This window comes from Leptodactylus fuscus, chromosome 2 (assembly GCF_031893055.1).
Source record: "Leptodactylus fuscus isolate aLepFus1 chromosome 2, aLepFus1.hap2, whole genome shotgun sequence".
Lineage (NCBI taxonomy): Eukaryota > Metazoa > Chordata > Amphibia > Anura > Leptodactylidae > Leptodactylus > Leptodactylus fuscus.
This window is the reverse complement of record NC_134266.1, coordinates 258,368,262-258,394,658: the sequence shown is the minus strand read 5'-3', so window position 1 is coordinate 258,394,658 and position 26,397 is coordinate 258,368,262. Positions and strand designations below refer to the sequence as shown.

General features: G+C 45.8%; 1 protein-coding gene across 1 annotated transcript; it reads right to left on the bottom strand.

The window, feature by feature from the left end:
- Positions 1–442: 442 nt before the first annotated feature.
- TMEM123 (transmembrane protein 123) lies at positions 443–25,394 on the bottom strand. The gene is made up of 5 exons (XM_075266156.1): positions 25,236–25,394; positions 16,524–16,697; positions 11,185–11,286; positions 10,139–10,286; positions 443–2,265 (listed from the first exon to the last, which is right to left on the bottom strand). Exons 1-5 carry the CDS (start codon positions 25,321–25,323, stop codon positions 2,241–2,243), a joined length of 537 nt encoding a protein of 178 aa, XP_075122257.1. The 5' UTR covers positions 25,324–25,394; the 3' UTR covers positions 443–2,240.
- Between the last annotated feature and the right edge of the window lie 1,003 nt (positions 25,395–26,397).

Here is a 26,397-nt window from a genome sequence, read left to right as displayed (position 1 = left end):
AGGCCTCCTGGTATTATAGGGATGATGATGTTAGAAGTCCCCATTATACAGTATGGGGACAATAGGGGGCAGACTATGAGGTCAGGAGTCCCAATATCCGGACCAGATTCTGCAGAGGAATGCAGGCATGATATGGCCGTAGTTTCCGGGGTGCAGGGGTCCTACATGTCCGATAAGGTGGCCAGGGACGTACGAGTACGTAGGAAGTGGATGGAGGAATCAAGCACCTCAATATGTATCAAGACACAGAATGCAGAGAGCATGAAGTAGAACAAATAAAAAAAAAAAAAAGCACGTAGTAAGGGCACAAAATATACACGGCAGCAGTCAAGGTGCGGTTAGTACAACATTAGTAAAAATACAAGGCTCTTCGCTGTGGTTTGTATAGGTAAAACATGATAAAATAAATGTTTTACTGCAACTGTATGTATTTCTTATGTGGTTTTTGCAGCACCTCAGCTGCCAGGTGTGAATGCACCCCTAGCCCTGGTTACTACGTACCTAGTGATCACTATCCTGAGTGCACTATAAAGCTGGAGCAAGTCAGGACAAGTCCACGGCTATAACGCTGACACACGGACAATCCTGCTGCTCAGATACTCAGAGCAACAAAACACAAGTCACGTGATCACAATCCACAATGACCGACGCAGACTAGGATGACACAGCAACCGACAAAGTACAGACGCTGCAAATTATATACAAGAGTGAAACAGAGGTTAAAGGGCGTTTAACCCGGAATCAAAAAGAAAAGACCCCCAAAGTAAGATAAAAGATCTTATCACATGTAACAGATTGCGGGAGAGGTTTCCTTACACCTGTCCTGCTGCATGAACCATTATGTGAGCGCCGTCATGGCGCAGAAATGGAAATAAGAAATGGATATAAGAGTTGACAGATACAGACCGCTCTGAATGGGGCTGACAAGGTACAATTTTGGGGGGTAAATTGACAAAGTGTTTGAGCAATCTGCCTCCTATCTCCCCCGTTCATTTATATGGGAGTCAGTAGCAGATTTTGTACCCAATTTTTTTTTTTTTTTTTAAACGCGTCGTGGATATCTATTCCACCTTGAAAAGCCCATTGAAGAATAAAAAAAACAAAAACCTCCCACTCATTTCAAAGGGCTTTATAAGGCGGAATCCACCTGATAGGTCATGACACCTCTACCGACTCCCGCCGAAATGAATGGGACAGATGAGAGGCATTTCTTGAGGCGGATTACTCAAAATCCATCTACAAAAAAACTCAGCGTGAACATATCCTTATGCAATCATACCTCCAAACTCTTAGTGGGTCCCCCTGGTCTCTTACTAGGAAGTATTGACCCGTAGGAACTCAGTGGAACGTCAGCAGTTGGGGTACAGGTGAGGTGAGTAATTTTGCTCCCCCTCCCCCATCTATTCTTTACCTAAAAAGTATCTGAAAAACCCTACTAATTTTTTTTTTTTCTTCACATTTATGGTAAGACATCAGACTTTGCACATAATGTTCCGTTTCCTCTTCCTGCAACCCATTTCCTTTTTTTCTGGCCAGTTTTAAGAAATGACGACGAGAACGTCCTGTTCGTCACTTACAGAGTAAGAAACTTTCACTTTTTTTTGGAATTATTTCATACAATGAGTTAATGGGAATATGCCACACAACGCTTCTGTAGTTTTTCTAAAGAAACATGCCCTGATATCAGCGTTTTCCCTCCCCAGCTTCTTCTCTAGTGCTCTCCCAGTCAGTGCAGATAGAAAAAAAAGAACACAAAAATTGCTGAACCCTCAGATTAAAGCATCGTAGGAATATTTTGGGAGACGAAAAGAGCTGCTGGTCGGCTCCAGTAACGGGTAGGTGTTAAAGCTTGGTGACACTTGTGTCTGAAGTTTACATTTGACCACAGGAGACATTGCAGGGACGGTGGGGTCCATCTGCATTTGAGGGTTCACGTCCAGCAGTTGCCCAAGAAACTAATTGTACAGAAATAAGACGCAATGACTGAACCCATAAAGAGTAAGCCGCCCGTCTTATAGTAAAGTCCTCAAGATCGAGGGCAGAGGTAAGAGGTGTCTCAGCAGGGGGGCAATGCAGGTCTGGGTACAAAGTGTCCGATGGTCGTGAAGAAAATGAATAGTCCTGTGTATTATCATCCCGTTATGCCATGTACAATGCGATCCGATTGCAGAGTTTACCTGAAGCTTATTTTTGTACAATTGCATCTTCGAAAGAAGCAAGATGATTCCAGAGAAGGATCCTTAAATGATGGCCTCGTGTTCATCGCTGTAACGGAAGAAAATGATAGAATTAGTTACTAGGACAATAAGGTAACACAAAGCTCAGAATCTGTTTTACAGAATGTAAAAGAACTCCGGATTTTATTCTATTTTTACTACTCTGTCGTGGGAGTGAACATTTTTGTATTACACTTTATTAACCTATCTAACTTCCTTTTAATAGAAAACAGGCTGTAAGGTTCCCACTAGCAATGCCAGGGAGAGACTGTCCGTAAGGGCTCGTTCACATGGGGCAAGAAGGGTCGGCTTCTGACGCTGAAACCACCTCAGAATCCTCCCCCTCATAATGGAAGTCTATGTAGACCGCTAGATCTCTTTTTTTCCGTGAGCAGTATGTTCCAGCTCACGGGAAAAAGAAACGAGCTGCCCTTTCTTCAGGTGGATTCTGCGGCTGATTCAGCCCCGGGGTCCGCCTTGCGGCAGCACCCTTCGGACTACGCCCATTCATTTGCGCCTACTCCGGAGGGGGAAGCCGTGACTGTCGGAAGCCGCATTTTGGCTCAATTCTGATGCGGCTTCCCGCATCAGAATCAGGACCAAAATGCGCAGGGCTTATCCCCGTGTGAACTAGCCCTAAACTTGTACTCAATGTAGTATGTAGAGCTGTAGGGTAAGGTCACTTCACATGGCCGTATCTCCGGTTTTATGCCACCTAGAAAAATGGTTCTGGTATCACAAGAAGCCTGAGATTCTCATATCCTGCTAAGACTGAAGTACAAACTATAAAACATTTAGAGATTTCAATAGTTCAAAACACATACCCGACTGTGCTTTTATATGCAGCATATGAAAGCTGAGATCTCATCTTTCTTGTCGTACCAAAACCAAAATCCACGTGCAAATCATGCAGCTGTTACCACTAACTTACGGCACAATCCTTGACTATTTTATTGTTCATCCCATCTGAGCTCTTAGCGTTACTAGCCTCATTTATCTGGACCTTCAGTAGTACAACAGAACTGTCAGCCCCATCCTCAGCTGATCATGTCCCAGTCTACACAGCAAAGCTTATATTATGCATGCTCAGGGATTAGTTTAATAGCAACTATGTGTGTGTCATAAATCTATCTATACACACAGTACTGTGTAAATGTTTTATGCACGTGTGGAAAAAATGCTGCAAAGTAAGAATATTTTCAGAACTAGAAGGTTGTAGATTTTATTTTTGTCAATAAAATTAAGTGAATAATGAAAAGAGAAATGTAAATTCCATCAATATTTGGTGTGACCTTTGCCTTCCTTCGGTTCTTCTCAGTACTTGCAGACAGTTTTTTGCTGGGACTCGGCAGAGAGGTTGTCCCCGCCATCTTGGAGAACTAAGCACAGATCGTCTGTAGATGTAGGCTTGCTCCAATCCTTCTGTCTCTTAATGTCATCTCAGACAGACTGGATGCCGAGATCAGGGCTCTGCGGGGGCCGGATCAACACTTCCAGGACTCCTCCTCCAAAGGGCAGGCGTCACACCAACTATTGATGGGATTTACATTTCTCTTTCCCTCATTCACTTCATGTATATTGCATAGAGGAGGGATGTTGTGTATGTCATGCCGCACAGATTCCAGTTTCTACAGGAGAGCAGTCACGTACTGATAAGAATTCTAAGAAAATACTCAGTTCCTTGTATTCTTCCCTATCAGTGTGTGTACATCTCCATAGCTGGGGATCAGATAACGGTCAGGCTTCTCTGGTAACAGCTCAGTTCTGTAGAAGCCATACTTATCGGATGTCATTTCTATAGAGATAAGATGAGTAACTTCTGGTATGTAGCCATAGACATTGCTAACAGCACTAGTCAGCCTCCCTATTACATGTTGGCTAAGCAGTCCAATATCCCACACCAGTGGGGAGGCCTCTAGAGGATGCACAATGAATATCCTGCTCTTTAACCCATTAACTGCCACGATCCCCAATTGGGGATCGGATACTTCAACCTGCCTACGAACACCACCTGTCATTGAGGAATAGAAACAGGACTTTCACGTGCTCCAGCAGGATGTTGCCCGTGATAGGAAACCTAAACTGATCATGTGCATGTGTTCCCTTGCGCACATGAGGTCGTTTTCACAGTGCAGTTCCCAAATTTTTTTTGGCAGTTAACGGGTTAAAATATCTGCATGAGCTGCCAAGGTGTTCGCGCCACGTCATGGGGGAAAACACCCAGATTCCTGCCAGCTCACCTGTACTATAACTTTCTAAGATGTGGATCTCTCTAGGAGCGGTTTTATTTGACAGGACTGCCCATAATTAACCTAAAGATAAATTCCCTTTAAAACGTCGCTCCGCTGGCTCATGAGACTGACATCTCATTGTACTATGAACTTTTGCCTCAATAATCCCTCCTCCCTGCAGGCCTTTTACACATCAGGCTCTGTTCACATCTAGGTCAGAGGCTTAGCTTCAATTCCATTAGATTTAACCCCTTCCCACTGGTGACATTTTTACATTTTTGTTTTTGACCCTCTCCCCTCCCCCCCCTCTCAGTGCTGGAAGTCCCACGGAAATAAAGAAGTAACAGAAAATCCCTTTAAGGCTGAAGAGGTCAGTTACTAAGCGGTTAAGTGTCCTTTGTTCTATTGCTTAGTCTTTGTTGACCCTTGCCAGTAAATATTTGATATCCATTTCCCAGGGACTCTTTGACCTCAGCCAAGCATGTCAGAAACTTCCCCGTGGCGTTGCGAGCGCTGAGCATTCTCCCCCAGGGGTTTTGGCGATGGCGGCATGACATGCGGAATCTGTCTGTCATATTTTAGGAAAAGATATGCAAATCTATTCTCCAGGATGTAATTAGAAGAACAGTGCCTGTGTATGCTGCCCTCTAGAGGGCGGCCTCCTTAACATCATGCATGACTCAGTTAAAAAGTCTAATATCATGATGCGGATTTAATTGCCAAATTAGTATTTCTATTCCAAAAGGAACAGATTCCCAGCTATGGACAGCGCTGTTTCGGTCTTTTGGGCCTCCTCAGCATAGCGCAGGGATACTGATTTGGCAGAGTGAGAGACTATAGACCAGGGTCAGGGGATAATCATACACATTAGGGAGAGTGTGTGCCTACATAGGCAGTACAGAGACTTACAAGTCATTCCTGCTCCGCTAGGGATTCTGGGTAAAAAAAATATGCAAATCAATTCTCCAGGATGTAATATTTTAGTGAAGAGATATGGCTCCCCAAATTCCGCGAGGCAAAGATGAAAAAATCTGCTGTATCAAAGTGGTCAAAATTAACCCCTAAAAAGCAAGGCTAAGATCCCCCAAACACAGTGAACTGTAAAGCCGACCATAGACAGTGCATGCATCCCTCTAAGACTGAGTGTTGAGCATGCATCCCTCTAAGACTGAGGACACGTTGCAAAAACTAAGCATTTTTCACTGCAGAATTTTGCTGCTTTTTTGCGCCAAATCCAGGAATGGATTTAGCAGGAGCATGAAGTTCTTACCTTATATTTCCCATAGCCAGATCGCAGGCATTAGCTCCAGGTCTCTGCAGTACATAACAGCAGAGACCTAGTACGGTAGCTTTGGTGGCCGCCATCTTTAAGGACCTGGCATCTGCCGTAATTGCATGTCAGATGTCAGGAAGGGGGTAAACCTAAATGTAACTATGGCTTATTTTTGGAGTAGGGATTATATTTCAAGAGTACTCCAAAAAACCTGCAAAATCTAGCTAGGACTTAATTGCAGGATAGGGCTTATTTTGGAAGCAATGTGCCTGCTCAACAATGAACAGACGCTCACACATCTTTCAAAGATGGACTGATGCGGGCACCAGGACTCCCCACTACTAATGGACGACCTGTCTTAAGGAGAAGTCTTCCTCAATGTTGTAGTTGTAGAAACCCCCTAGAACTTCGCATACTGTAGTCAAACACAGAAGTGGATCCAAAAAAAGAAGAAAAATTTACAAACAAATGGCTGATACTTCTGGTCTCTGTCTTATTTATGGATACAAACCCCCCTCTTCCCCCCAACGTGACGTGAATGGGGGCTGAGCTGCAATAGTAGCGGACACTACACAGTATAAGGTGCCATCTGCTTCCAGCTCCATACACTGTATAAAGATCAGCTGACCGGGGGGGGGGGGGGGGTTGTTCAGTGTCAGACCCCAACTGATTCCATATCGATGATCTATCCTAAGCATAAGCCAATAATATACAGTCTTGGACAATCCCTTTAAGCTACTTTAAGAAGACTTTCTGCTATTCCACAAAGTTCGCCGTTTTGTCTGCAATGACTTGGGCGCCCTCTGTTGGTGAAGACGCACACTGCATAAACCGCAGTATAGGAGGTAGGAGTTTGTTCTGCATCGGGCCCGGGTGTCAGAGCCCCTCTCATCACTTCTGAAGATAGGTCATCCATAAAAAGCAATAGAACATCCCCTTTAAGCCTCCTTACGTGTGAATGTGACCGCCGACAGTCCAGCTTTACTAGTCACTACATACAGCAACTAATTCCACAACAAATCCTTGCGTTTGTGCTGCAGATTTGGTTGCATACTTGTAGATATCGCCATGTACAGGCAGTTTGTGGGCATGGAGGGGCAGCACGGTGGCTCAGTGGTTAGCACTGATACTTTGCAGTGCTGGAGTCCTGGGTTCAAATCCCGCCAAACAAAAGATCTGCAAGGAGTTTGTATGTTCTCCCCGTGTTTGCGTAGGTTTCCTCCCATACTCCAAAGACATACTGATAGGGAATGTAGTTTGTGCTCCCTACACGGGACAGCGACTGACAAGGTCTTGAAGGCGCTGCGGAATAGGATGACGCTATATAAGTGAGCTAATATATATAGCAATGAATTTCAATCTATTTAGATCTGATTTACATCGCTGCAGACTTTCATCCAACTTATTAACCCTTGTTGGACTGCAAGCTAAGGTTTAAAACGTTTTGGGAGAGAGTGGTGTAGGCTTTACCAAACTGCTATCCTCAAAGCTATGTGGATGAATATGGTGCCCTCTAAATTGGTCACTTTCCATAAACAAGCCTCTCCATAACCCAATTGTTATTCGCAGTGCCAACTATACAACCAGTTGCCCCTGTTGCATGAGGTTCACTATTTACAGGGTACGCACTGTCCATGGCAGAGCTGGTCTATCGTGGACACATGGAGTAACTCATTAAACACAATTACCAATCCTAAAATGGGTATTCCTGATAAGTGGACTCTGTAAACGTGCCAGGGACCACCTAAAATTATCTATTGTGGGCAGGACATTCCCCAAGTGACCAAGGCAACAAGTGTGCAGTGTATGGAGATAGGCAACTCATTCATCCCTATTTAGCCGCCATCATTGCTGACCGTAAATACAAACAAGTAGGCAATGAACGTATTTGAACAATATGATGGACCCAAGTCCAGACACTTGCATGTGCTACTTCAGCCACTAGGTTAAAGGGGTTTTCTGGGCAAAAAAAAATGTTTTTTTTTAAATGTCCATTAGTGCTATTAATGGGTTAATAAGTGCACCTATAGACCTTTAGCTGTGTTTGGAGTGATCTCGGGGAGCTTCTGGTGTATCCTGCATTTATTTACGTGGTTCAGCTTCCTGCTAAGTAACTTAGACACTAACCCCGCTCACCTTACTCCCCTCACCCCCATACACCCCTTCCCCATCTCTCTAGCTTCCCCACCCTTCCCCACCTACTCAGCCCAACCCATATTATATACTTACTAGAGATGAGCGAGTAGTATTCGATAGAGTAGGTATTCAATAGAATACTACGGTATTCAAAATACTCGTACTTGTTTGAATACTACTAGCTATTCGCAGTAAAGAGTCGATTCAGAGCCAGCGTTGATTTGCCGAATGCTATACACTGTTCTGCAGCAGGCTCGTCCTTACTAGTCGGGAGAGCTGGCAGCGTTTATGTGGGAGATGACTTTTTCTCATAGGAATGCATTGACCAGCGTTGATTGGCCGAATGCTATACAGTGTACAGCATTCGGCCAATCAACGCTGGTTGTGCCAGAGGCTCGTCTGTGACAAGGCGGAGTCTAAGATCGGACTACAATGAAGACTGCTGTGGTCCGATCTTAGACTCTGCCTCCTCACAGACAAGCCTGCTGCAGAACCAGCGTTGATTTGCCGAAAGCTACACACTGTATAGCATTCGGCCAATCAATGCTGGTTCTGCATGACGAGTAAGGGCTGGTTCACATTAGCGCTTGCCTCCCGTCTGGAAGGAGTCCGCAGGAGGACCCACCTGAATGGAATACCAGCGCAACTGCAAGCGCTGTGCAGTTAAAGCGCACGAACCCCATAGACTATAATGGGGTCTGTGCACTTTAACTGCACAGCGCTCCTCCTAAACGCTCTCCTCCTGCTACTCGTGGACTTGGTGACTCTCCTTTAGTGGAATAGTGGTTTCCCCTGAAACGAGCATTTTTTCCCATAGACTGTAATGGTATTCGATATTCGATCGAGTCGTCGAATATTGAGGCTGTACTGGAAACGAATATTGAATCTTGAATATTTCACTACTTGCTCATCTCTAATACTTCCCTTCCACACTTCTTCCTGCGAGACGGCTCCTCCTTCTTTACTGAGTCTGCAGGCGCGCTCTTCTCTGCAGCAATGAACATGCGCTGCGCAGTAGATTATTAGAAGTGCACAGAGCAGCGCTGGAGAAGATCGCACACCTGCAGACTCAGTCAAGATGGAGGAGCCGTCTCATAGGAAGAAGGAAAGTATAATGGGGGAGTAGTCATGACGATCCGTTTCTGGAAATCTGCATTTCCAGTTATCCTGGACAATCCCTTTAAGTGGAGGTTGATGTGTCAGCGCAATGCATAGCACAGCCACATCTCCATAGGCAGCCGACACAAACTTGCTTACTCTGGAGAAGCAGATCTTTCTTCTCGGCCGCTTGCCTTGATGTGGTTGTAGACATTCGGCTCCTCCCTCACCGCTGCTTACAGGAAAAACAACTCACAGACAACAAAACATATATTGTGCGGGGAAAAGACGTAGTAATGTTTTGTACAGAAGTAAGCCCGGGTTATCATCCTGAGCAAATATTTCTGTTAGTATCAGTGTTACTATACTTTCTACTGTCAGGTGGGTGGAGCAGAAAGACAGGGACCGCCCACCTGACAGTAGCCAGTATGACTGTGCTGAAACAGAAAGGATAGCTTGGGGATGGTGGGAGCTAGAGAATCAGTGGAGCAGCACCTATTAAAGGATGTATAGAGTCGGGGTTGGGGGAGGGGGTGAAAGGATCTCTTGATACAGGGGTTAGCTTGGCTTTATTTCCCTCAAAAGCATCACCACTCTTCTCCGTAAGCTACGGCTGGAACTGCAGATCAGGCCAATTGTGGTTGCCGCTGAACTGCACTACTGAACATTAAGCAGACTTGCTTTCTGTCTGTTAATCTCATGCAACCCCTTTAATTACTTAAAGAGGTATTTTGCTCTTATAAAGTTATTGTACATTGCTAGGATAGACTTCGGTCTGACATGTGAGGTGGTGCTGAAGATGTTCGTGCACATCGGTGATCCTGGGCCAAAGTCAGGAGTGGATCCAAATGAATGAGAAGTAAGAATTCACTCCTGACTTTGGCTGAGAAAACTGTAGCATAACCTGGTGGCCTATCCTAGTAATACCCCGTCACTCTAGAACAGGGATAGGGAACCTTCAGCTCTCCAGCTGCTGTGAAACTACAACTCCCAGCATGCTCCATTCACTTCCATGGGAGTTCCCAGAACAGCAGAGCCAGTATGCATGCTGGGAGTTGTAGTTTTGCAACAGCTGGAGAGCCGTACGTTCCCTACCCCTGCTCTAGAAGATGGGAATACCTCTTTAAGCTGCAGTTAAAACCAAAACGTATCCTAAGCTTCCTAAATCACATTGTTCTACTTACATGGTGCGGTAGCGGACGCCTCTTCTTGAATTATAAAATCTGCACCCGAAGTAGGCTGCAGCCAGGAGGCAAAGAGTCAGCACGATTCCTCCTATGAAACTGCCCACGTCAAATCCGGATTTCTTCTGTAATGTGGCAGATATCGTACCTGCAGGAAGACAGAATTTTGAGTGATTTTAACTGAATTCACTGAAAATTTGACTAGAATGAAGCGCATAGTGCGGGTGTGAGCATAGTACTTAAAGGGAATCTGTCAAGGCGATTTTGGCCACTTAACCACCCACAGGCCCTTATGTAGCAGGGGGTTTAGTGTCCCAAATCACCTTGTAATAAAGCAATCAGTATTTGCAATAGAAATAAAAAGCCTTTATACTTACCCTGTCCCTGTACTCCTCGGGACAACGCAATTCTTCACTGAAGCCGGAAGAGTACAGCTCGCCCATAGCGAACATCCCCAGGACCTCCGGCACTTGCGCAGTGAAGTGTTCAGTTTCACTAAAGAGCTGCGCAGGTGCCGGGAGCACCAAAAAAAGAGTCCGATGAGACTCATCCCTAGGCAAGTATAAAGGGTTATTTTTTTTATTTCTATTTTTAAATGCGAGCCCTCACGCATTTACGGGATGATTTGAATATCCATGTGAAGATGAATATTTATGGCTTCATCAGTCTGCACCAAGTCCTGCACGGAGGAGTTTGCAGTATAAAAATGGTGGAAACCCGACAGACCCCATTATAGTCTATGGAGTCCACGAGTAACCCCTGTTTTAGCGGACAGGCAAACAGTCATTCAGGTCCCACGTCAGACCCGAACGATGGAGAGCCCAGCGCAAGTGTGACCCAAGCCTCACCGTGCCCCTTAAAGAAAAACCCTGCCCCATATATGACCAAGCCCACCCCCTACTGGACTAACTCCACCTCCTAACGGATCACTCAGACTCATTTTAACCGAAGTTTACGACACCTGTGGCTAACAGTAGCCAGGGGGTCATATCATTAGGGTAAAAATTATTTTATTTTTTACAGAAATTTGGTCTACAAATACGTACTGGTCACAGGACTGGAAGAGGTGACAACCACAGGTGACGTCTTGCTGGTTGCTTTGCTGGTCACAGTTGTGGTGGTGGTTGTGGCATTAGTCGCAGCAGTTCCTAAATAGGAGAACAAAGCACAAGTCAGTCACCCCATCTATAAAACAGCCATCATAGAGAGGAGCGAGTACTATTCAAAACAGCACCCACAGGAATGAATGGGAGCGCCCGGCGCGCAGGGGGTTAAGCGGCAGGACGCCAGCCCCGACTGTGTCCATTCATTCCTATGGGAGCGTGCTATTCGAAACTGCCGTTTCGAATAGTACTCGCTCATCTGTTACGCCTGCCGGGCACGGTTAGGAATCACCACCATTAGATAGGGGGAGATGTGAAGGAAGTGGCGCTACATGACATGGCCTTACATCACACAAACGCCACAAGACCAAAAAGACAAGTAGTAGGACGACAGGATATGGACGCACAACAGAACCCGGCATCAGATGAATCCTGACAGTCCAGCAGACAATATGGTGACATGTTACAAGACCAGAAGACGAGAACAGATGAGGAGACTGCGAACCAAAACATAACACACGTCTTCCATCGTCCAGGGGCTTGTACACACTAAGGTTACATGTCCATGACCGTGTGCATGTGCCTGATGTATTGTAATGGACCCCACCGACCCGAATTTGTCTGTTGCCATAAATCATTGTATTCCACACAAAATAACTCTGCGGCATCCTTTTGTACAACTCTGCAATGTGCAGTTCTTCTAATATTCCTGAATTGACAACTGGGCGTTACCTGTTGTGGGCGTGTCCCTGCACACTCACACTGTCCAATCAGAGCTGGCGATGTAAACCAAACCATGTAAAGGTGGTATTTTTCCACTGTTCCTCTAATACTCAGATGTCAATGTTCATGGTGAATAATGGATCGCCAACCAGTCCTGTTCATTTCCTTAGCCATTGTGATGTATTTCGGGATGTGCCATAGATAGGAGTTATCATGGTGCCCCCAAGTGCACAGTACTAGATGCCAAACACAGCTCTGCTGCATCCACATCGCCATCCATCTGTCTTTATACCTCCGTGTACCAGATGGTGAGGTTGTGGAATGGACGTGAATGGGATCGGTGTGTAGGGCCTGCACTTACCTCTGTAGTAACTGTGTGGTCAGGTCCTTCATGAAGCATGTGTAGGACACAGAACACAGACCGCATGTAATCACGTGTAGAGAAAAACACCACATCATGCAAAAAAAAACACCTCCAAAACCAACAGCATGCAGTTCTCAGCAACATAGTATATGGGGGAGAAAACAACAAGTGGACTGAACGACCCCCGGCCATACAGGTTGCTTTATCTGTATTACTATGCTGCTGTAACATACTGAAATTTCCCCTCTGTGGGACTATTAAAGGATTATCTTATCTTATCTTATTATATATATGGTGGTGCCTGTATCCAGATCACCGAAAGCTCCCTATAGGGGAACAATTCTGCTGCTTGAATCCAAAAACGATACGCCTGCTTGTACATAAACACATATACTATAACAGGGCACTGACTGGGCTCCAGATGTGCATAACATGGACCATGACTGCAATGGGAGCTGTATTTCCATATATTGTCATATAGCAGCCTATAGGCATACAATGGGGCAGATTTATTAAGACTGGTATATCGTCCGACAGTCTTTAAGGCCCCAACAGGTTCAGAGAATGACAGCTCTGGCGTCTCCATACATCAGCTGGATGTCCCTGCACCAGAATGAAACTGCTATAGATCTCCATTATACCTGAAAATTGTAATGAATTACAAAATATATGTTGGGTCGTGCCCCCCCCCCCCATCCCCTTCTCACTCCGTCCACATTTATACAAAGTGGATAGTGAGGCATAGAACACGCGACTGGATCTTGTGCGAAATGTGCACCACAATATCGTCCATCGACTCCAGCAAACTGGCTTAGAGGGTTTGATAAATCTCTCCGAATATGTTCATAGGTATCTAGGAATGTCACATGTCTACGTAGGTGTGCAAGCGCCACACTACAAAGGTAAGGGAAGGTCTCAAAGATTAATAGGAAAGCGACCCAAAAACCCAGGGGTGGCTGGGGGAGGTATGAGATAAGACAAGGCATGCTCACCTACACCAGGCGCTTCGTCCCAGCAATGCACCCGCTATTGCAGGACCCAGAAGTGTTGAGTCTCCTGTGACCACCAATCCCTGACATCATTGGTCACATGTGCAGTGACATCACCAGCCCTGGACATGTGCCCACTTGGCTGCAGCCTGTCTGTGTGGGAGAGACTGCCAGCAGCGCACGTGACGCCCAGACAGAGCGTCAGAGGTAGGTGAGGAGGCCTTTGATTTGTATCTACATTTTACACCTCCCCTGGCTACAAGTGGGTTTTCACAGTCCCTTCATTCTATTCTGAAAATAATTTTATTCCAAAGGAAAATGAATCTATTGCATTTACATACTTATGGCGCCCCCTGGTGTCCTCCACAATCAGTGCTTTCTCTCAAATTCTGCAATTTTTTATTTTTATGTAGATTGTCAGCCCCATATAGGGATCACAATGTACATTTTTTTTTCCTATCAGTATGTCTTTGTAGTATGGGAGAAAATCCATGCAAACACAGGGAGAACATACAAACTCCTTGCAGATGTTGTTCCTGGCAGGATTCGAACCCAGGACTCCAGCGACTGTGCGTGCGCCATGGGGGAGGAGGGGCATGAGATGGCGTGGAGGAGGGGGGGGGGGGGAGAGAGGGGGTCCGGGGGTGTAAGGGGTGCGGCGGATCATAACCAACAGGAATTCGCTACATATCAGCGGCTCAGCGCCACAACCAACCCGCAGACAAAGTGCCCAAAGACGCGGGCACATGCTAGTGTCTCCTATGTCTATCGGCAAATTCTTATACACAATATCTGTCTGTATTTCTTGGTAGTTCTACCCTGGCTATATACTTATGGTATTAGAGATGGCTATGGAGTAGGTCAGTAGGTCAAACTACTAAAGATCCTCTAAGTCATGAAAAATCTAGTGACTGATTCCTATCAAAGTAAATCTGTAACAATCTGTCCATGAATTCCTTATAGAATGGTCCAAAATCATTACAAATCATTTTATACTGACGTTGGAGTTGGTAACTTTCCCCCAAATCTGGCCCTGACTCCGCCGCCCTGGTATTTGGCAATGTACAGCTATGGACTAGATATCTCCAGACCACATCGTGGGTAAGTTTTTGCTTATTTTATGAGAGTTATTTTAGTCTGTGTGACCTCGACAATCTCGTTCTTTGTCTCTTCTTCCGTTTGGATATTATGTCGTAAAGATGTCGCCCAGTAAACCAGCAGGTTTTACTATTACACGGAAATGTAATAAAATGCTCGGCAGGAACCAGATACAACTGAACGTGGTCGGCCTTCACCTGTACGACTATAAAACACCATGTTGTAGGTAACAACAGAAAATGTATCTGGTGTGAGACACAAAACATGTAGAAGAAACACAACAGGATGAAGAATGGCACACAATGGGAACGACACATAGCACATGTAAAGATGGTCACAGTCATGACATGGCGGCATCTTCCCCTGACTAAACAGGCCAGGCTTATCCTGCAATCCTTGCATCATTGGCGATAACCCAATATATGACCATGGTTGATGGCAAAATACCGCTCTGTATAAATAGGGACGTGCTACTAAGAACCTGTACGAAGGCTGAACAATCGCTTGCCTGTGACTGCCATCTCCTAGATCGGCCCTTATTACCGGGGCTATGTTGAACTTATATTAAGGGGCTGTCCAGAACAGGGGGGACTGACTGTTCCGTTATATGGAAACAAGGAAAGCTTGTACCTGTAAAACCCTTGTACATGCGCAAGAAATTCTTCCCTCATGGAAAAGGCTAAAAGAACTGAGCACCGATCAGGATGTCTGTCTTCTCCATCGGTTCTGGTCCTGCCCTGCATCAGCCTAGCACTAGGGCCATTACTCAAAGTAATGGGGTGCCATATTCTGTGTTTGGGCCTAATAGCATATCCCTTATGGTACAATGTCAACAGGGAATTCATAGAGTGTATTTACATAGATGTCTAGAGGGGGCCTTATAGGGGAGGAGGCCAGCCTCGTAGGGGGGAGGAGGCCAGCCTCGTAGGGGGGAGGAGGCCAGCCTCGTAGGGGGGAGGAGGCCAGCCTCGTAGGGGGGAGGAGGCCAGCCTCGTAGGGGGGAGGAGGCCAGCCTCGTAGGGGGGAGGACGCCAGCCTCGTAGGGGGGGAGGACGCCAGCCTCGTAGGGGGGGAGGACGCCAGCCTCGTAGGGGGGGAGGACGCCAGCCTCGTAGGGGGGGGGGGCAGCCTCATGGGGTGGGGGGGGGGCAGCCTCATGGGGGGGGGGGGGGCAGAGGCAGCCTCATAGGGGAGGCAGCCTTAAAGGAGAAGCAAGTTGTAGTAGACAGAAATGTCTGCAACCTGAATGGGTTTGTCTCACAAACCACCTCCATTAAATGCAAGGAACTGATCTTCATTTGCAGAAATGTCTGGAACAAGTTAGTTAGGTGTGAATTGCTCTTTATGGCTTATCTATAGTACAGCTCTGTTCTTGAACGGTCTATTTAGTTCTAAGCATTGGAGCGCCCCTGATCTAATGGGACGGGCAAGGATTCAATTTTTGGCATTACAGAGGTTGGCCACTTTCAGACCAATATTGACAAACAAATGTAAAATAAAAAGTTAAACAATTTTCCAATATACTTTCTGTATCAATTCCTCACAGTTTTCTAGATTTTGGCTTGCTGTCATTCATTCTGTTACTTCTGGGGGATAAAAGTCTGACCATGGTCATGTGATTTACGGTCCATGGTCATGTGATTTACGGTCCATGGTCATGTGATGAGCACACAAGTGCCGCTCGTTACAGTCACAGCACAGAAATCAGACATCTGCCTGGTAACGAGCTGTGCACCTGTGTGCTCATCACATGACCATGGACCGTAAATCACATGACCATGGTCAGAGTTTTATCCTCTAGAAGTAACAGAATGAATGACAGCAAGCCGAAATCTAGAAAACCGTGAGGAATTGATACAGAAAGTATATTGGGAAATTGTATATCTTTTTATTATACATTTGTTTGTCAATATTGGTCTGAAAGTGTCTAACCCCTTTAAACAATCAGCTCACGTATATTCCTGTATACAGCCATGTGCTAGAACAGTTATGACAGACGGTACAGGAGACAGGGTGGGACTTTCTGGATCGTGTTCTTTGCAGATCCCAATAATAACGATAACACTAAAATATAATAGAACCAAAAAACGCCTCTACAGGCAGGTTACCTTTTGTTGTGGAAGTGGTGGGACTTGTGGCAGGTGCAGGAGTGGTCACCGGTTTAGTAGTAGTAGAAGAGTTGGTGGGTGCCAACGGTGTACTGGCGTTTTCTTTTGAGATATGGGAAGACAACGTGGTGCTGGCGGGGGACGTAACGTTGAGCGCAGTCAGAGGAGCAGTCGCTATAAAGGAGAGAAAAAATAATGGAGTATTAAAAACTAGGTTTCTATAGTAAGACATCTATATCCTCGTGTGTGTCAAACAATACATGCCCAGAGAATAAAGAAAAATACAGGAAAATAGTCAGAACTGAAGCATCAGGGTGCGGATAGCCATCTGTATATACTGAGATCTAGCCATCTCTCATCCTCACGTGATTTTTAGGTTCACTTTTCACCGTACCTACAGCTGGTAAAACTCAATCTTCCTAAATCCCCTGCCAGACACAGACATAAAGCAGTAACGCCGCAAAGATACTTATCCCCTAGGGGAGGAGGCTGCGAAGAAATAAGGGGGGAGTTTGGGGAAACAGCAATGGTACAACAACAAGAGGCAAGTAAAGTAAAATGGCGAATAATTGAGGAGGTTCCAGGAGGAAAATGGAGCGGAGAATAAAAAGTCCTCACTATGTACACAGGCTAAATGATTTGTTAAGCTGGAAACGGTCACGTAAAGGGTTAAACGAAAAATGGGCCTTTCACGTATTCTTATAGTAGCACATGGGATATCATTCTCTGCAATAGTCTATTGGTTTTAATGTTCTGGATGAATTGTTCTAGGTATAATAGGTGTTATGTTCTCCCCGTTCTCTCCTCTCTGGTTTCCTTCCACACTCCAAAGATATACTGATAGCGAATGTAGATTGTCAGCCCAATATGGGACATTGACCACAATGTCTAAAGCGCTGCGGAATAGCTCTGCTATACAAGTAAGCAAAATAAATAGCATTTCATAGCAGCCATGTCGATAGAGTAGACTATTCACTATCAGACTAGCGCTCTATAGCACTTGAATGAGACTGAGCTTTGCATAGGCCAAGTTAAAGGGATTCTAACATTAAAAAACTATTTTTTCTAGGTAACACGTCGGAATAGCCTTTAGAAAGGCTATTCGTCTCCTACCTTTGGAAGTGATCCCCGCCGCGCCGTTCGTTCGAAATACCAGTTTGTACCGGTATGCCAATTAGTTCTCTCGCAGGGATGGGGGCGGGCCCCAGCGCAGGAGATGCGATGGGGGCGTCCCCATTCCTGCTGGAAAACCGACTGCAGCGCCACCTCTATGTTCTTCTGTATCCTCCCCTTCCTTCTTCAGCTTTATGTCGGACGCCTGCGCAGTACGCTCTAGGAAGAAGGAAGGGGAGGATACAGAAGAACATAGAGGCGGCGCTGCAGTCAGTTTTCAAGCAGCAATGGGGACGCCCCCATCGCATCCCCTGCGCTGGGGGATGCCCCCATCCCTGCGAGAGAACTAATTAGCATACCGGTACAAACCGGTATTTCGAACGAACGGCGTGGCGGAGATCACTTCCAAAGGTAGGAGACGAATAGCCTTTCTAAAGGCTACTTCGACGTGTTACCTAGAAAAAATAGTTTTTTAATGGTACAATCCCTTTAATGTGTCAGACCCTTCCCCTCCCCCTGCTGAGGTTCAACTAACCAGGAAAGCCCCTTTAAGCGTCCTCCGCTTGCGGCCTTGTTTTGAGGTCACGATCATGAGTCCAAGGCAGGCGCGTGCGCTGGTCGTACACTGTAATAAACTCTAGTAACCTCATTTGTCCTAAAGAGGGCACAGCTCAAATAAAATAGAGTAGCGCCTAGTGGCCGCCTTACACGCGGTCTGGAGACAAGTTATTGTGCAAGAAGTGGCTGCTAGGCGAGACGTATTTAATCTTCCCGGAATCCCATGTGCAGGTCAGGACAGGCCCCGACACAATGGAGGAGAAGCAGCGGAGGCTTTACAGGTATTACCATAGCCCAGGACAGGGATAAAACGTTCCAGGGGACCAATCAGAGCGCAGCGCTCACTTCTCACAAGCACTATGTGAACTGAGAGCCTCCCTGTGATTGGCTGCTATAGGCAATTAAAGGGGTGACATATACTAACCCACCACCACTGTTACATAGGTCAGACCTATACTGAAATCTCACAAGTCATAGAACTATGGAGCAACAGTGCTCCATATTGAGAAATAAATGAATATTTCAGCAATGGAGACAAGAATTGTTATGGAGAAATAAAATCCAGCCCTGCCGGGAAGCCATGTTGGTTACCCACAATGCTAGAGGTCTGTCTCCCTTCAAGATGGATCCGGCAAACCCAGAAATTCGGTCATGTGAAAGCGGCCTACACGATGAAAAGTTGTCCTTTAATTTAGGTTGGAGAGAACCTTTAACTCCAAGGAGAGAGGTGACAGCACACAATAACCCATACAGATATATTTGGTGAACATGGAGGATTTACTACTGCGATGTGCAGAAATGTCGGCCACAAATGGTCCGCGGCGTCCTGTCGTATAAACTCTGCATTTCCTGTCTGTCTCATGTCAGGAAAACAAATGAAAGCCACACGACATCATGTGATAAAAAGCAATGAGAAAAATGTGATCATGGAGCAAAAGAAGAAAGCCATAGAAGCCTCAGTGACGGACAGCAAAACATCACAAGATCCCAAAAAAAAGTCACAGGGTCCGATGACCGTATACATGGACTTCACTGCACTGCGACCTACAGACATAGACACAACCTGAAAGGGAGTCCGTCACCAGGTCCAGCCATATCAAACCAGCTCCAGTTATATAGGTCTGCCTCGCCCGACTTTCCATCTGTCGTCAAGATCTATTCTGAGCAATGAGGGCGACACCATTGCACCAAAACACTATGGCCCATAGTGCTCAGGAATGCCATCTCCAAGGAGCTCAGCTGAAATCTTGCCCGGCCCTGAACTCTTACAATCATGTCACCACTCTGATTCCCAGTTCCAAGAAGTTATACCGCACTGCGCCAAGTATCTGAGCTGTGGGGGCAACATGGTGGCTCAGTGGTTAGCACTGCAGCCTTGTAGTGCTGGGGTCCTTGGTTCGAATCCCGTCAGGAACAACATCTGTATGTTCTCCCCGTGTTTGTGTGGGTTTCCTCCCATTCTACAAAGACATACTGATAGGAAAAAAAAAATGTACATTGTGATCTCTATATGGGGCTACCAATCTATATTAAAAAAAGAAAAAGGATCTGAGCTGCGGTGCAATTGCACAGAACAAGGAGGGAGGAGCATAACTTTTTGGTGCAACGGTAACACCCTCATTGCTCCAAACCGCTCAGTGACAGGACAGTTCTCCTGTAATGAGGCCGCCATCTAGGGGGTCCATCATACGGCCAAGATGGATTGTTACCCACATAGTGAACGTTCCTACTGACAGGAAGCAGAGATCTTGAAAACGGTGAGAACCTGCTCTGAAATAACCTGGATACCCCTCCAGTCACCCCTCCAGTTAACTCTGACCCAGCACAGTCACACGGCGATGACCATGTCGCTATATACCGTAACATGTGAAATACTGTACCATAAACCAGTCAGGTGATTAAGCTGACAGGATTGATTGCCTGTGTGAATAATCACCTAGTGATCAGATAGCCGTGTGGGAGCCGGCGTGCAGGCGGGCCTCCCGAATATTTACCAAGCCTCATGTGACATCTAGAAAAATCAGCTGGACGTGACTGCGAGATAACTGCGAAAAACAAGTCACATACGCATGGGTGAGCAAAGAGCAAATACACAGCACGGGTGTAAGAGGGCGAGAGCAGAGGATCGGCCACCGGCACCTCCCAAAATGTCTACAGGTAAAAAGTGACCAAGTGTTTGCTTCATATCAAAATAGAGAGAGAGGAATAGAAAGAAATCCAATGAGGATTATATAAGATATCCTGACGGGCTGCGTACAATGTTCCAAAACTAGACAGAAGTGCGAGAGTACGACCGCGGGATCAGACTACACAAGCGTTAGTTCGTCGTCTGTATCCATGGAGACATAAAGGGATCGGCAAAGCTTTATAAGATAAGATATTCCTTTAATAGTCCCACAATGGGGAAATTTCAGTGATACAGTTTCATAGATGGTACAGTAGTATATAACAAGAGAGAAACACATAGAAGCTCATGGCAGATAGAGAAATCCTAGGAATCATAGCAACTAAAAAGAAAGAGACACAGACACACTGCAGGATCATTTAGTTCTCTGTGCAGATTGTTGTTAATAATAATAATTATAATAATAATAATAATAATACAGCCGACTTGGTTGTAGGACACGAGGAGGGGGGTCACAGCATGTGGATATAACAAGCAGAAATTTTTGCAGAGGTGGGGGACATATGCAGCTATCATGATACATGTGGCAGTTCCTTTGGTAGGTGGTGAGATCTCCTACTCACAGCTGATAGTTCGGTATCTTGCATCAGCACTATTGTCCTTTTAACCACAAAAAATGCCCCAAATGTCCTTCATCACAAGCCCTCCTCCTCCTCCTTACCACAGTGTTCTACTGCCCCAAGGAAGTCAGAGACCATCCAGGTATACATGGTGCTGCTCTCTTGCCAAGCTTCCATAACTCCTGGGGTAGGTGGGTGATGGTAGGTTCCCAGGTTGTAACAGTGTCCCATGTGTCCACAGTAATAGAAAGAAATACCAGTCAGCTGTAGCATCTTCACACATCAGCAATTGACGCCAGAAATCATCTCCTTGAACGAAGAAGTCCACACTTCCATGTAGGTTTCTCTTCCATGCCGCATGTTGAGCCATGCTGTCCTAGCTGGGGGGATGGTAACAGGCACATGTGGAAACCAGCTGAACCAGGTCTTGAGTCCATGCTTTACAATGGAAACAAAAGGAACAAAAAACTCCACAGGGTCTTCCATTCGATTTATAGTTGCTAAATTCATAGTGCTAGATTGCTTGGTTACCGGATTCTTGAAGATATAGAGGAAAAGAGTGAAAAGGAAAGAAAAAGTTTGCTCCCAGCTTGGAGCACTGCATCAAAGGCAGCCAGCCTCTCAGGGGGCGGCGCCTAAAAATTTTTTATCAAGGCCGTTTCGAAATTTGGACCGTTTTCTGAACCAAATTTGGTAAAAATTTGCAAAAGCTGTCACACGGTATTGTGGAATGTTTTCAGAAATAGAAGGGTTAATAGTTTATGTTTGTGAACAGAGAAATAAATCCCATCAATATTTGGGATGACCTTTGCCCTTTGCCTTCCATCAGTTCTTCTCGGTACTTGCAGACAGTTTTTGGCAGTGCTCGGCAGGGAGGTTGTCCCCGCCATCTTGGAGAACTAAGCCCAGATCTTCTGTGGATGTAGGCTTGCTCCAATCGGTCTGTCTCGTCATGTCATCCCAGACAGACTGGGTGATGGTGAGATCAGGGATCAGCATCAACAGAAAACCCACCTGCATATTTTAGGTGCACCTGATACTTGGAGCTCCTGAAGTTTTAAAATTTTTTAGGAACTTGAGGGTTACTGAGGTCTTTCTCAGAAATTCATTGCCATTGCTGGTCATGTAAAGACACAATGTGGGCGCCCTACATGACCAGTGGCCATTACTAGGTACAAGTTTACCACTAATATTGGGAACCTTCTTAGGGCACGTTCACACCTTTTGATTTGTTCTTCTGGTCCTTCAAGACTGGATACTGGACTGGACTCGAGGGACCCTAATGACTATAATGGGGTCTTGCCGGGTATCCATTGTCTTCTCTCCGCTTGAAGGACTTTTTCATCTGTGATTTCAGACGGAAAACAGCATGTGTGAACACAGCCTTACACAACTGGGGGCGGATTCCAGACAGTGATTTACAGTAAAACCTAAACATGTTCACCCCCATCTGAACTGGAGACTGATTTAACCTCCCCGTCTGTGATTTGCATGAGAAGTATGTGCCATGATAAAGGACTTCCTTATTCCCTGGTTTCCCACATGCTACAGCCCACGCTATAACGCGCGTACAGTATATACAAGAACTTAGAAAAAGAAAACATTGCTGCATACAGTCGTGTCAACAACAAAGGGGTGAAAGTCCAAAAATCTACCACTGACTAAGTAAACACAGGGGCGAACAGTGCACATAGTAGGAGCTCCGCAGACCTCCACGGATGCAGGAGTATACTTGTGAGATGACATGAATACATGTGGTACCCCTTTAATTTTCTAATATGGCTCAATAGGGGTGGGGGAGGCTTTTTCTGATCCACAGATACAAACCCCCTACTCAGCAACTCGCAGATGTGGACTTAAAGGGGTTTTCTGGATCTAAAAGGGACTTTCCAGGCAAATGGGAAAACTAAAAAATAATTATTCTTAATGATATTATTATAATAACTATAATTAGACGCAGATTATTACAGATTTACTTTCACGGCATTTCACTCACTAGACTTAATGGACTATGGGACTGAGGTCGGAGTTAAAGCAGGAGTCAGACTGAAAAAAAACAAAGGAGTGGCAGTCGCTGGTTTGGCCTACCAAGTCCACAGCCCTGCATATAATTAATAAATCTGTGTTACTTAACTAGCCCCGATCCTGCGTTCTGGCCCATCCCATATAGACAGTGGGCGGGCCAGAAGCGCAGCAGCTCAGGGGTCCACCGCAGCCAATCGCTGGCCTCAGTAGTCACATGTTGGGTACAAGTAACCGTATTAGCAGCGATGTCACCGGTACACACTGTGTGACCATTGACTGGCCATAGCGGTCACTTCAGCCGCAGAACTTCTAGCCTGGCCAATGTGGGCACAGGACTGAATAAGGGACCCAACCCCAGACTGGAGGACAGTGGGTAAGGTTAGTATCACTTTTTTAAATTATTATTATTATTCCCCAGGTTTTATAGTTTGCACGGAAAATCCCTTTAATATTGATGGCCTATCCTTAGGTCTCGGGCTGTAGCAATAGGGTCTCCATTACCATGAGCAGTGCCATGCTGTGCACTATACTATACACTATAGTCTCTGCAATGTGCCTAAGGCATCACAACTCTCCTGAGATCAGAAAGATTGGGCATGTCAAAGGCCAACTACTGAATTCTATTCTTTAGTGCGCACATTAGATCAAATTCAGATAGACCGACCATCTATTTCCTCTAGTACACGACACTATTCCATAAAGAGACCGCCAATACGATACAGAGACTGCCATACGATACAAGCATTCCTACAATGGGAGCAGAGCTTTAATAATATTGGCCCAGAATTGGGTCAATAAACAAAGCTTTGACAAAATCTGACTACACGTCATGCTAAAATTTTAGGACGCAGATGAGAGTGACCTACATAGCACCCTATGGGAAACCAGCTCCTCTGTCACAAATCTGACAGCGCCGGACTTCTTGCAGTATCTGCCCACAACCTTGTGTCCTATAAACCTACATTACAGAAGAATACTGTGCTTTCCCTGTGGTCTGGCGGATCATCTAACCCCAACCAAAAGGTCCAAGGTGAGAATCCCCCTTTACAATGTACGTCAAGAGAGGGAAAATCATTGCAGGGAGTTTTCAGAGGGTTAATTGGGGGGGGGGGGGCACTTCCTTTCCACATCGCCCCTCAGGCCCGATCTTGTCTTGTCCTCAGAGGCAGGAAATGAAATGTAATAACAGAAATTCCTCACGAGGCCGCCGACACCTCCACAGAGCTACAAGTATAAGGGACAGGTTACAGCAGGGGTAGGGAACCTTCGGCTCTCCAGCTGTTGTGAAACTACAACTCCCAACATGCTCCATTCACTTCCATGGGAGTTTCAATAACAGCAGAGCAAGTGTGCATGCTGGGAGTTGTAGTTTTGCAACAGCTGGAGAGCCGAAGGTTCCCTACCCCTGGGTTACAGGTTCTGGCCGCAGAGAAGAGGAAGGCGTTACACAAGTGTAATGGCCGATGGCGCAAAGCCAAACCTTCCTGACCTCTGCTGCGTGACAGACACAGATAGAAGAAGTAGTGTGCGGGATGCTCAAACAGACGCAGAAGTCAGTACCTAAGACTATGTTCACACAATGGATTTGAAATCCAACATGAACTTTCCGCGGCTGAAATCCAAAGCCGACCATTAGAGTTTAGTTTGTGGATCTGCACAAGGATCGGCCCCACTGTCATGACAATAGCAGAGGAGCGATGTGACCGGAGCAGGAAAGTGCCACAGTGCAATTATAGGAATGCAGCACAGTCATGTCATGAGACTCCGCCTGCGCCGCTGCAATGTCACAATCCAGTTTAAGCTGCGGCTGCGCCAGTTTATGAGCGTCAACCTGTGAAATATCAATATACGAGGCACTAATGCAACCCACCGCTGCCCCTGGGCTGTGAGTGACCACTTCTCCATCATGCACATGGACCACTACCGCCACCTCCTGCACATGGACCACTACCACCACCTCCTGCACATGGACCACCGCCACCTCCTGCACATGGACCACCGCCACCTCCTGCACATGGACCACCGCCACCTCCTGCACCTTGGCCACTTCCCCATTGCTCCATCACAACACTTTTCCCACCTCCCCTCTGCTACACAACTATTGCATCATGGTCGCCACCACTACGTCATCCTCCCCCACTACTTTAGGGGACTTGTACTCCATCCTGCCCCCCTGGACTAGACCTCCAGCCCTATGTCACACAATCCTAAACTCCACTGACATGTGGAACTCCTCCGCTCCAGGCTCATCCCCTCACAGCGCACACTTACTGTTATCAGCCGCTTGAACCATGCAGCTAGCAGCCAGGAGCAGCAGTCCCGTCCACATCCGACCCCGGAAATCCACCGAGAACTTCATCTTGCACCGGCAACCGAGGAAAACACAAGCACGACCAGCGCTGCGCACCTAACAGCGCCCTCAGCCGGGACTATGAGGGGGCGGGACTATGGCGCGCAGACTGTGGAACGCAAACCCTGGGACTTGGTACGTATGCGTTCCAGAGAGTACGTTATGACGTCATTAGAGCGCTGTGTGTTTATGTAGTATTAGAGCGTCTTACCGTAATAAAGGATACATTACCTGTATATTATACTGTAATAAAGGATACATTACCTGTATATTATACTGTAATAAAGGATACATTACCTGTATATTATACTGTAATAAAGGATACATTACCTGTATATTATACTGTAATAAAGGACACATTACCTGTATATTATACTGTAATAAAGGATACATTACCTGTATATTATACTGTAATAAAGGATACATTACCTGTATATTATACTGTAATAAAGGATACATTACCTGTATATTATACTGTAATAAAGGATACATTACCTGTATATTATACTGTAATAAAGGATACATTACCTGTATATTATACTGTAATAAAGGATACATTACCTGTATATTATACTGTAATAAAGGATACATTACCTGTATATTATACTGTAATAAAGGACACATTACCTGTATATTATACTGTAATAAAGGATACATTACCTGTATATTATACTGTAATAAAGGATACATTACCTGTATATTATACTGTAATAAAGGATACATTACCTGTATATTATACTGTAATAAAGGATACATTACCTGTATATTATACAGCATTGGCCATAGATAAGGCTTATGGAAATACTAACCTTATGGGTCTGTAGTAAGATGGTCACAAGCTAGGATAGTAACTGTATCTGTGCCCATAGCAACCAACCACAGCTTAGCTTTCATTATGTATTCTGCTGTTGAGAAATGAAAGCTGCGCTGTGATTGGTTGCTATGGAAGCAGTGGCGTAACTAGGAATGGCGGGGCCCCGTGGCGAACTTTTGACATGGCCCCCCCCCTTCCCCACTGACACTGGCGCCGAAGACCTCGACCGACCCCTCCTCCGCATTCCTGTGCGCTCTATTATGTCCCTC